The sequence below is a fragment of the Puma concolor genome, chromosome B1 (genome assembly GCF_028749965.1).
Source record: "Puma concolor isolate L17-30 chromosome B1, mPumCon1.1.hap2, whole genome shotgun sequence".
Classification (NCBI taxonomy): domain Eukaryota; kingdom Metazoa; phylum Chordata; class Mammalia; order Carnivora; family Felidae; genus Puma; species Puma concolor.
Window position 1 is genome coordinate 114,878,368 of NC_141670.1, and position 13,129 is coordinate 114,891,496.

A 13,129-nucleotide genomic window follows, 5' to 3' on the forward strand; every position below is an offset into this window, starting at 1 on the left:
TTCCACTGATTTGTGAACTATACTTGATTTGTTCTATAGAAGTATTCCTTAAAAGTAGCATGTAAACAGCAGCTCTATAAATCAAATTGTATGTTCCTATTCAGCAGTCGTTCTAGCAGGGGATTAGGAAGTTTTTCACATTACCTGGGATACTCTTTTAAAATACATCTCTCTGGTCAACCCCTTACCAGATGGTGAATATGATTTGAAGCAGAAGAGATGTATATCAAAAAAGGTCTCCCAGGAAATTCTCTTTCCGTTCCCACTACACACACTAAGAACCTCTGACTTAATGACAGCTTCAATTAATTAAAAAGGGGCTCACAGAATTCCTGGTAAGCACGTCTGTCCCTCTCGTCAGTCCCTGCTTCACAAAACAAGTGGCCACAGACTCGTCCCTCCTGGAGGCAAGGAGATTCTCCATCTCACATGAGGATTAACTCATCATGTCTACATTCCACTTGATGTCAGTCCCTACACATTCTAATGAACCTGGCTGTCTTCTGAGGGCACAACTTCCTTTGCAAACCTTTCAAGAGGTGTCTGTTTTTTATCTCAAACCCTAGGTAGGCACCCCTCAGCTCCTCATTGTGGACATCCAGATTATCCTTTCTCCTTGCCTCCCCCAGGTCCTCTGAGCTCATGCCATCACACCAGAGCATATTCCCTGCTCCCTTTTTTACAGTCCCCATCTCTCTATGACTATTTCTTGTCATTTTCCTTGGAAATTTTAACAGTCGAATAAATGATCCATCTAAAAACCTTGGGTTCTAAGTTCTGACCTCTTCACCTCCTGTGATCTTTTACACCACCTCAATCATCCGCTCCCACAGACAGACCCTAGATCTTGTCATCACCAAAATCTAAACTTCCCCAAATCTCAATTTCAAGCATTCCATATCCCGACTATCACTTCCTATGTTTCCAGCTCATTCCATCTGGTGTCCATACTCTTCTAAAAAATTTTTAAATGTTTATTTTTGAGAGAGACAGAGATGGAGCGAGAGCGGGGGAGGTGCAGAGAGGGAGACACAGATTCTGAAGCAGGCTCCAGGCTCCGAGCTGACAGCACACAGCCTGATGCAGGGCTCAAACCCATGACCTGAGCTGAAGTCGCTCAACCGAGCCACCCAGGTGCCTCATGTGCACCTTTCCTTTAAATGAATCTCTCCCTTGCATGTGTCCTCAATTCCCTTGCTCCTCCATTCCTCCTCATACCAATCCTGCTTAAGTCCAACCCTCCACGAAGCAGCTGGATGTGGCCAGAGGCAAGAGGCACCGCTGAGCCCAATGGTTCCACTTTATGTTCAAGACTCACACCCCAACGTCCTAAGTGCTGCTTGACAATCCTACTACATGCCACTGGTCAATTGAACCTCTCACTCCCCTAAGCGACTATTTCTTGAAGCCTCTCCTGCTTTCCCCCTTTCTCAGCTGGTAACTCTGCTGCTTCTTTTTTTTTTTTTTAATTTTTTTTTTTCAACATTTATTTATTTTTGGGACAGAGAGAGACAGAGCATGAACGGGGGAGGGGCAGAGAGAGAGGGAGACACAGAATCCGAAACAGGCTCCAGGCTCTGAGCCATCAGCCCAGAGCCTGACGCGGGGCTCGAACTCACGGACCGCGAGATCGTGACCTGGCTGAAGTCGGACGCTTAACCGACTGCGCCACCCAGGCGCCCCTCTGCTGCTTCTTTTACAGAGAAAACAAGGGCAATCCAAAGGTACTTGCCATATTCACTTACCGCTTGGTTGGCTCTTCTTCCAGACACCTGTGTGGGTTTAGGTCTCTGCTCAGCTGTCATTTTCCAGAAGGGCCTTCCCTAGTTACTACCAAAAATAGCATTCTTGATTCCCTTATCCGGCTTTATTTTGTTTTGTAGCATTCATTACACCTGACATATAAATACATTGTCTTTTTCTCAGTCCTCCACACCATTACCCTAGCCTGTAAGCTCTTTGAAAGTGGGGATTTTGTTTGTTTTATGCCTGGAACAAAGTCTGACAAGTATTAAGTGCTTAAAATTACCTCCTGAATGAGTAACAAAATATCCAAATGATTTTTTCTTTCTCAAAGTAGAAACAAGATAGTTTTTGTTGTAAAATTACAATATTTAGTTGCCCTTAGAATACTGTAGTTTTTCCTAAAGTTCAATAAGATTCACCCTTGCTGGAGGCATCATGGTACAGAGACAAGTACAGTCTTGGGGGTGAGGTTGGGATGGGAGTAGGTGGTGGGAGGGGAGAACATTTGGTTTTTACTATTAGCTCTGTCATTAATTAGTGAAGTCATTTAGAGTGAGTCATTTAACTTCTCATTTGCATCAAGGAATGTGAGAAGAATACGTTTATTTTTATCTAAAGAAAATAGAGCCACCAAATACATAAGCAGTAAAAATCACCCACTAAACACACCAAGTTCCTTCTTCCTTCTGAACTTAATTGATGGGACTTTTATAGTTATAAAATTCCATTCAATGATCTAATAGATCATTAATAGTTTTTATAGTAAATAACCTGTTAGTAAATGAGAGATTTTTTTCATTAGAATAAAATGACTCTCAAAATTCAAGATGGTAATCTTAACAAATAGGATAGTCACTATGTCATGAAAATTTTCTTGCTATGAATGTATAGGAAAAAAATGCCTAATTTAACTGAGAAAGACAAATTAAGTTATTCCTAGTCAATACTTGTATGTATTTTGAAAGTAACATTGGCTTTTAGAATACAAACAGAATAAGTACTTGGTAATGTCCACAAAGTAATAAAACGTATTGATTCACAGATATTACTAAATTCAAGTAGTAAATTCAACATATCCTATATGTAAAAGTAACACCAACAACCCTCCCCACACACAAAAAGACACCAAATATTGTCAAGCAAAATATTTTTAATTAGTAGGCTGATCATAAATAAATCCACATAAAAGATTTAACAGAATTACAAAGAGTTTTGTATTTCTTTTGTGGACTCAATTCATCATATGCATTAGTCAACCTCATTCTCTAACTGTGACAAAAGAGTTGTCATCCAACGATGCAGCACAGTTTAAGCAATTCATATTTTGTAGTTACATTTTTACATTTTCTTTACAAATGTAACATTTATGTACATTATATATATTTTTCTATAGTTCATGTACTGAAATGCTATTGTTTTTACAGGGAAAATATTGAATTCATTTAATGAATACAAATCATTCCTTGTTAAAAAGTAATTCATATAAACAAGTAACACGGTACCACTGCCTTTTGGCATCTCTTGTCAGAGTTTCAAGTCCAGAAATGTTATATTAAGTATAGGAAAAAGGGATTTACCTAACTTGACATTAGGACATACCATTCCACATAGCTACATAAATTTGCCAGCTTGCAATGAACAGGGCACTGTACTGCTGCACTACTGAAAATGTGTAGAAACCAACTCAAAATATACTTGGTGAAACAGCATCGTCATGACCACTAATTCAGGCTGAAGAAAATCTGTCAAGTTCTTTCTTCCCCTTTACCTTCTGCCAAAGCCTCGGGGTGCTATGCTACGCACTGTGTCCTGTGACAACAAATGCCTTCATTTCAAACAGCCTGTGTGCTTCTCTGACAGAGTACGCTTTACTCAGGCTACGGATCTTTTGCTTCTTACTCAATTTAATTTCACTTCACTTACAAATCTGCTGCTGAATGTGAAGCAAAAATTCATAGTAAGAGAATGCAGCTTCTGTTCGGTCTTCAATCAAATGTTGAAAAAATTCTGTTTTGGCAGGACTCTCATCTCTGAAAAAGAAAAAAGGGTATTTATCTAGAGATGCACATTATTAAAAAGAATAATTATACATTAAAAAAAAATCAGTACATGGGGACTTTAGGAAAATGGAACGTAAGGGATATTTATCAATTAACAGCATTCTTCTACTAGAATACATTTTCATAATATTATTTAAAGTCTGCTTTGCAGACAAGCAATTTCACACAGATTGCACAGGATATGGCAATTTCATAATTGAGTTACAGAAGTACTTACTTTACCACATGAAGAATTGGGCTTAATGGTCTGTTGTCTCTAAGCCAAGTGATAAAGGATCTCGCTCTTTCTGATGAAAGTGTATCTAGCTCTGGAAGATGTGTCTGGTAAAAGTAACATAGTTAGGAAATTATTTCCCTTTCTCACACACTTCAGCAATATTAGAACTAAATCATGATTCGTTCCCCTTACCACCAACCACCAGTACTCTATCCTCAGCCATAAAGCAGCAATCAAACGAGTGAAATTGAAATTATTCACAAACCTGTTTATATTCTTTTGGATAAGATAAAAAAACATGTTTGATGGTAAGTATATATCACTGGTATTTTACCTGCATATTATATTTTTTCTAAGTCGATAAAACATAAACCATGATTAATATGCCACTGGTATTGTGTTGCACTTTTATGTTTCATCTAAAGGAAACATGCATTTGAAGGGGGCTATTGCTGATTTCCAAATCTGCTCAACAGTTGTATGTTACATCCTCTTTTTTTTTTTTTTTTTTTTTAATGTTTTTATTTATTTTTGAGACAGTGAGAGACAGAGCACGAGCAGGGTAGGGGCAGAGAGAGAGGGAGACACAGAATCTGAAGCAGGCTCCAGGCTCTGAGCTGTCAGCACAGAGCCTGACACAGGGCTCAAACTCACAGACTGTGAGATCATGACCTGAGCTGAAGTCGGACACTCAATCGACTGAGGCACCCAGGCGCCCCTGTTACATCCTCTTCTAATAACAGTCATCCTCAGAGAACTGTATGTTTCCTTTAGTCCTTAAAATTTAAGGGCAAGGGGACATCCAGATGGCCAATAAGACACATGAAAAGAGTTCATCATCACCATCAGGGAAATGCAAATTAAAACCACAATGAGAACACCTGTCAGAATGGCTAAAATAAACAACACAAGAAACAACAGGTGTTGGCAAGGATGCCAACCCTCCTGCACTGTTGGTGGGAATGCAAACTGGTGCACTCTCTGTGGAGAACAGTGTGGTGGTTCCTCATAGAGTTAAAAATAGAACTACCCTATGGTCCAGTAGTGACACTACCCATTTACTCAAAGAGTACAAAAACACTAATTTAAAGGGATACAAGCATTTCCTATGTTTATAACAGCATTATTCACAATAGCCAAGATATTGAAGCAGCCCAACTATTCATTGACTGAATAGATAAAGTGGTGTATATATATATATAATTCAGCCATAAAAAAGAATGAAATCTCACCATCTGCAACAACATGGATGGAGCTAGAGTATAAACTAAGTGAAATAAGCCAGTCAGAAAAAGACAAATACTATTAAGATTTCACTCATATGTGGAATTTAAGAAACAAAATAAACAAGGTAAGGGAAAAAAAAAAAGAGAGACCAACCAAGAAACAGACTCTTAACTCTAGAGAACTGATGATTACCAGAAGGGAGGTGGGGTTGGGTTAAATAGGTGATGGGGATTAGGGAGGAATTAAATAGGAATTAAAATAAAACTTAAAAGAAAATTTAAGGACAAGGAATTCTAAAGAACAGTGTATGCATATTTAAAACTATGTGCGAGATTATTTTTAAAAGACCTGAAAAGTCTATTCTTATATGTTTTCATAAGTATATTTTATAAATTTAATAAATATATTTATATATGTAAGTTATATATATGTTATATGATGAAGTTTTTTCCAAAGCCAAATTAATAGTAAACTAAATAACTCAAAGTACAGAGTAAAAATTTAAATAGAAAATATTTAAATAGAAAACTTTATTTACTGTTATTGTTTTTAACTATGATTGAAGCTGAACATTGTTTCACATGGCTACTACTAGATTTTCCCTCCTATAAATTGCCTATTCAAATCTTTTGCCCATTTTTCCTTTCCTTTTTTTCTGAGGGGACTGGGGTGTCTTTTTCTTAAAGATTTGTAAGAAAACTTTTAATACTGGAGAAATTAGCCCTTTTTCTGTCCTGAGTTAGAGATAACCTTCTGATTTTATTGTCTTTATTTATTTTACCACATGGAAATGTTTTTTTTAATGCTCTCAGATTTATTAATCTTTTCCATCACGGACTTACAAAGGCCCTACCCATTTTAATACAATAAAGATTATTTTTCTAGTATTTTTTTCTTTAAATGCAATCTTTACCACCTTCTATTTGTCATGAATTACATCCATTTCTATTTTGTGCCCCTGATATATTTATTGTGCCACTATCACAGTGCTTAAATAACTACAGCTTTGGAAGAAAGTTTACTATTTTATTTAGACCTTATTTTCTAGGAATGCCTGAGTGGCTCAGTAGGTTAAGTGTCCGACTCTTGATTTCGGCTCAGGTCATGACCTTGTGGTTTGTGAGTTTGAGCCCCACGTCAGGCTCAGAGCGGACAGTGCAGAGCCTGCTTGGGATTCTCTCTCTCCTCTGCTCCTCCCCTGCCTGTTCTGTCTCTCAAAATGAATAAATAAACAACAACAACAACTTATTCTTCATATGCTTTTCCCCTCTGCTGACATTATTCCCTCTTCTTAAACTTTTCCTTATTACCTTCATTTGTTGAGTTTTAGAAACGAACTCTGGAATTAATGTGTCAAAATAAAATCAATCAATCAATCAAACAATACCAGAATGTGATAAAAATTACGCTGACTTTAAAGTAGGCCTTTTCGTTAATAAAATAGAGAACTATTTTCAGAATCATATTTCTTTGGTATGGGTTAATACACATCCAGAAAAGGCCCACTGAAAAAAATTATGTTTATTATCAGCAAAAAAACTTAGAAGTTAAAGTTGTTGGAAAACAATTTGGCAGTTCCTCAAAAAATCAGACCTAGGGTTTATCATATGACCCAGCAATTTTATTCCTAGGTATGCACATTCCTAGGTATGCACAAGAGAACTGAAAACATATGTTTACACACACACTTGTACATAAATTGTTCACAGTAGCACTACTCACAGTAACTCCAAAAGGAAAACAATGCTAATGTCCATGAATGAATGACTGGATTTAAAAATGTAGCATAACTACACAATTATTATTTAGTCATAAAAAAGAATGAAGTACTTGTGCTTCCTTCCGCAGCACATAAACTAAAAAAAAGAATGAAGTAGTACTCCTATGTGCTACAATGGGGATGAACTTTGAAAATATTATGAGAAATGAAAAGAGACGAAACACAGAAGGCCACATCTTATGTGATTCCATTTATATGGAATGTCCAGAACAGGCAAATCTGCAGAGACAGAATGTAGATTGGGGTTGCTAGGGGAAAGCAGGAGGGGAGAATTTGGAATATAGGTTTCCTTTTGGGGTGATGGGAATGCTCTGAAATTAAGGTGCTGGTGACTGTTGTACAACACTGTAAATATACTAAAAGCTAATGAGTTGACTTTATGATAATTAAAATGGTGAATTGTATGTGAATTTGATCTCACTGAACATTTTAAACAAACAAGCATACAAAAAGTTAAAAGTGTAGAGCCCACTGACCATTTTCTGTGGTATTGATGCAAAATTAGGATACCCAAGCACATCCTCTATGAAATTATTGTCACAGCTTTTTCCAATCCAAATGTAAAAAACCTAAAACAAAAAAAACCCAACAACATATTAAAGCTCCGTACTCAGAAACCTATTATAACTAATTTTCTCAAAATCGTGAAGCATAAAAGAGGTAAAGTATACCATCTTAAATTAGGAACAAACATAAAAGTAAAAGGAAACTCATAATTGGTACATTTGGAATCCATATTCAAGAATCTAGAGTGGTTCATGTCTTCTTTGCTTAAATTTCAAGACTTTCCATAAAATATTATTTTATTTCACCATCTTCCTTACTTTTTTCCGCCAATAGGGAGGTAGTGCTTTAGCCAGGATAACTGACTCCCTGTATCTCCTATCCACTATTTCAATTACTATCTGTGTATTTTAACTAAGGGCTCTCCCTCACCCCTCCTTTCCTGCTCATAAGGTATCGTTTATGAAGCTATCTTGATCATTCTGACACCCTTCACCACCATCTGGCCCAGTGACTTCTCCTGAACTCCTAATCACTAATGGCTCAGACAATGGGGAGAAGTTGAAACTGCTAAGACTCTTGAGGTCCTTTTGAATTTAATGATTCTAGATGCTAGACAGAATTTATCTCTTTACTTCTCTTTATCAAGTATACATAACCCATGACAATAAATAATCCATAATAATAAAATGGTATCTGACTAGAAAAGTCTAAAATAAATTGACTGCTCGTGCCAGGTACCAATTTATTGCTTCTCAGTTCCTAATCCCACCTTTCACTGCCTGACCTACGATAACAGAGCTGGCCTCTGTAAGTGTTTCTGCTTTTGCCAGCCAGAACAGTGTTAAACATCATCAGTAGAGGGTGCTTACAGAGCCACAGTCCATAAGGAAAGCACCTTCTCTTGTCAGTTTTTCTGCAGACAATTTTTGAAGAGGTGGTTGAGGTACGACCCTGTCATTAACATGTATCGCACCCTGAAAAGAAAAAAAAAAAAAAAAAAAAAAAAGAGATGAAACGTGAAGGAACTTATATAACTATCATCACAGTCTGGAACATAAAGGCTACTACCAGCATTTTATGAAATACTAAAAAATGACACTTGAGAATTTTCTAAGTTGCAAAAAAATTATTGATAATACATTACCACCCTGGCTATAGAATCAAGACACTCAGATATATTCAAATTACAAAGATAAAAAACATGAATATGTAAAATGATCTGTCCGTTTCCTTCCCTTCTGGGATCTGGACACATTAAAAGTATGACTATTAAATCTGCTGCAAAGCAAGCTACTTTTTTACATTTTTCTAGTAACAAAATAAAGAAGATTCCAAAGAATAGAGTTTTAACACAAGAAAGAAAAGACACTATAAATTTGCATATTAAAAATAACTATTGGATACCAGATTTGGTTTATAATACAATCAAAATTGCACTTGTATCAGGGGGAACCACACCTCAACATAATAAAAGCTATATATGAAAACCCCAAGCTAACATCATACTTAATGGTGAAAAACTGAAAGCTCTTTCCACCCCCTAAGATCAGGAACAAGACAAGGATGTCCACTCTCAGCACTTTCATCAACACAGTATTGGAAGATCCAGCCACAGCAATCAGATGACAACGAAAATGAAAGGCATCCAAATTGGTAAGGAAGAAGTCAAACTTTCATTATGCAGATGACATGATGCAATATATAGAAAACCCTAAAGAATCCACCAAAAAACTACTAGAAATGATAAATGAATTCAGAAAGGTCACAGGACACAAAATCAATATACAGAAATCCACTGCATTTCTATATACTAATAATGAAGTAGCAAAAAGAGAAATTAAGAAAACAATCCCATTTACAATTGCACCCAAAATAATAAAATACCTAGGAACAAACTTAACCAAGGAGGTGAAAGACTTGTACTCGGAAAACAATAAAACACTGATGAAAGAAATTGAAGATGACACAAACAAATGGAAAGATATTCCATGCTCATGGATTTAGAAAACAAGTATTGTTAAAATGTCCATACCACCCAAAGCAATCTACAGATTTAATGCAATCCCTATCAAAATAGCAACAGTATTTTTCACAGAACTAAAACAATCTTAAAATGCATATAGAACCACAAAAGACCCTGAATAGCCAAAGCAATCTTGAAAAAAAAGAACAAAACTGGAGATATCACAATCCCAGATTTCAAGTTATACTATAAAACTATAGTAATCAAAACAGTATGGCACTGGCACAAAAACAGACACATAGATCAATGGAACGGAATAGAGAGCCTAGAAATAAACTCGTGATTATTTGGTCAATTAACCTTTGACAAAGGAGACAAGAATATGCAATGGGAAAAAGACAGTCTCTTTAACAAATGGTGTTGAGAAAACTAGACAGCTACATGCAAAAGAATGAAACAGGACCACTGTCTTACACCATACACAAAAATAAACTCGGATTAAAGACCTAAATCTGAGATCTGAAACCATAAAAATCTTAGAAGAGGGCATGTCAGACAGCAATTTCTTGGACATCAGCCACAGCAACATTTTTTTCAGATAGGTTTCCTAAGGCAAAGGAAATGAAAGCAAAAATAAACTGTTGGGACCATGTCAAAATAAAAAGCTTCTGCACAGCAAAGGAAACAATCAACAAAACAAAAGACATCCTATTGAATGGGAGAAGATATTTACAAATGACATATCCAATAAGGAGTTAGATCTAAAATACACAAAGAACTTAAAGAACAAAAACCCAAATAATCCAATTAAAAAATGGGCAAGACATGAAAAGACATTTCACCAAAGACACCCAATATGGCTAACAGACACATGAAAAGATGTTCAATATCACTCACCATCAGGGAAATGCAAATCGAAACCACAATGAAATATCACCTCACACATGTCAGATGACCAAAATCAACAACTCAAGAAGTAAGTGTTGGCGAGGATGTGGAGAAAAAGGAACCCTCATACACTATCGGTGGGAATGAAAACTGGTACAGCCATTGTGGAAAACAGTATGGAGGTTCCTCAAAAAGGTAAAAATAGAATTACCATATTATCCAGTAATTCCACTACTGGGTATTTCCCCAAAGAATACAAAAGCACTAATTCAAAAGGATACAAGCATCTCTATGTTTATTTATTTAAAATAGTCAAAGTATGGAAGCAACCCAAGTATCCATCAACAGATGGATGGATAAAGAAGTGGTATATATAAATAATGGAATATTAGTCATAAAAAAGAATGAAATCTTGTCAGTTGCAATAACATGGGTGGATCTAGATGGTATCATGCTAAATGAAGTCAGTCAGTCAGAGAAAGACAAATACCCCATGATTTCACTCATATGTGGAATTTAAGAAAACATGAAGAAAAAAAGGAACAAACAAAAAATAGACTATTAACTATGGAGAACAAACTGGTGGTTACCAGAGGGAAGGTGGGGGGAGATGCAGGAAACAGGTGAAGGAGATTAAGGGTACATTTATCATGATGAGCACTGAGTAATGTACAGAATCGTTGATCCACTATATTGTACACCTGAACCTTATACATAACATTATACTATACATTAATTATACTGGAATTAAAAACAAAACCAAAAATTGCATTCTGATCACATCAGGAACAGTCAGTATCTACCAAATACAAATGGAAATGTCCACTCTACAATTTACTTTGTAATAAATATAACCAAACCCATAAGCTGAATTACTTCCCGTTATTTTTGAAAACTCCATGACCATAGACAGTATCTAATAGTCCTACTGTTCAACCAACTCTACAGCTAGTGTCGTCATTTACTGTATTACTACTATAGGGAAAGAGCAGATGTAAAAAATTGTTAGCACCTAACATTAGCAGCCTAGCTGTAGAATCAAGACGCTCAAATATATTTAAAAAATCCTACCTCATCTGTCAATCTGTCTATCCTGTATAAGTTCGGATGAATCATTTTCATTAGATGAACAAGTGGCTGACACTTTATCTGACACATGGCATATACACGATCATCCAGGCGTGTGCTTGTACCAGTTCTAAATGCTTTCTACGAGGAAAAAAATACATATTTTCAAATAAAACAAATATAGACAAACATTAAAACAAATATATATACCATCACAGTCATGGAAAAAGCATGGCCTTCAAAACAGACCTGGATTAAATTCTCAGCTCTGACATCGAACAGGTAGATAGGTGAGCAAGTTATTAGCTTCTCAAAGCTATACTATTATCATAATAAAAACAAAAAAATGCTTACCTCTCTAGGGTGTGGTAAGGATTAAATAAGATGATACATATATAACAGTTATTATGGTGCTTGAGACTTGGAAAGATTTTCGATGGACAGCATATCCTTTCCTTAGAGTCTTGTTCCAGAAGCACATACATACTAAGAGTGTGCTATAAAAGCATACCATTCTTTAAGTTGCTCCCACATATTATTTTTTTTAATGTTTATTTATTTTTGAGAGAGAGAGAGAGAGAGAGAGAGAGAGACAGAGACAGAGACACCAAGAGCGAGAATGAGCCAGGGAAAGGCAGAGAGAGAGGGAGATACAGAATCCGAAGTAGGCTCCAGGATCCGAGCTGTCAGCACAGAGCCTGATGCGGGGCTTGAACTCCCGAACTGCGAGATCATGACCTGAGCCAAAGTTGGACGCTTAACCAACTGAGCCACCCAGGTGCCCCTTGTTGCTTCCACATATTAAAGAGAGCATATGGTTTCAAACATCCTGTTTTTATATACTTTCATTTTCCACTGATCTTCTGTTTTTCAAAAATTTTCCGGTGCTAAGCTGCAAAACTGTCTAGTTAAATATGAAAAACCACAGAAAACCTGGATTTCATTTCTTCATCTTTATGAAATGTAACAGTGTAGACAGAGAGCTACCTGTTTAAGAAGGGCCAAAACATAGAGAGGAAACAGCTTGAGGGAGCTGGGTGCTATCAGGGCAGAGTGCTGTAAATTTGAGACCGTTGAGCCGTATGCAGATAAGGAATCCACGACAGCATTCACTAAGGCATCTCTTGCATCTGATAGGCTTGAGGAGATGGATCGATCAACAGCTATAAAGCAATCAAAATGAAAATGTATTTCACCATTAGATTCCAATGAATGCTACAAGAGATAAAATTTACATGCATTTCTTAAGAAAGCAACAAACACTGTTTTCAGGATAGAAAAATACATTTCACCTGCCCCTTCATTTTGTAAGTGTCTACTCATGACACATTTTTTGTGAGGTAAATGTGAACAATTCTGTCAATCAGAACAAATCTAGATTGTTTCGGACCTTTTGGTTTTAGTCTCTATACATCTAAAAATGCTTAACTTCTATTGATATTAGGGAATGTGTACCATCCATTTACATCTGAGCAAGAAAGCTCTAGGGATGTTTTCATTTCTCCAGTAGAAGTCACATGTATAAAGTATCATTTTTTTTTTTTTTTTGCATAAACAATGCTGGGTTCTGCTATCTGAGTCATACCTTGTGATCCTCTAAAATTTTCTTTATTAAAGCATTTCCAGGTCAACAAAAAAAAAGAGGGCAACTGAACATAGCTTCTCATGCAGAC

General features: G+C 36.3%; 1 protein-coding gene across 5 annotated transcripts in view; it reads right to left on the reverse strand.

The window, feature by feature from the left end:
* Positions 1 to 2,878: 2,878 nt before the first annotated feature.
* Positions 2,879 to 13,129, reverse strand: part of SEC24B (SEC24 homolog B, COPII component) — a 99,153-nt gene continuing 88,902 nt past the window's right edge. For all 5 annotated transcript variants that reach the window (XM_086704427.1, XM_086704424.1, XM_086704423.1 and 2 more), the window contains 6 exons: positions 12,444 to 12,619; positions 11,460 to 11,597; positions 8,407 to 8,511; positions 7,507 to 7,599; positions 4,024 to 4,127; positions 2,879 to 3,776 (listed from right to left, as the gene is read on the reverse strand). In XM_086704427.1, the coding sequence (XP_086560553.1) occupies positions 3,662 to 3,776; positions 4,024 to 4,127; positions 7,507 to 7,599; positions 8,407 to 8,511; positions 11,460 to 11,597; positions 12,444 to 12,619 (731 nt within the window). In that variant the 3' untranslated portion in view covers positions 2,879 to 3,661. The remainder of the gene's footprint in view (positions 3,777 to 4,023; positions 4,128 to 7,506; positions 7,600 to 8,406; positions 8,512 to 11,459; positions 11,598 to 12,443; positions 12,620 to 13,129) is intronic.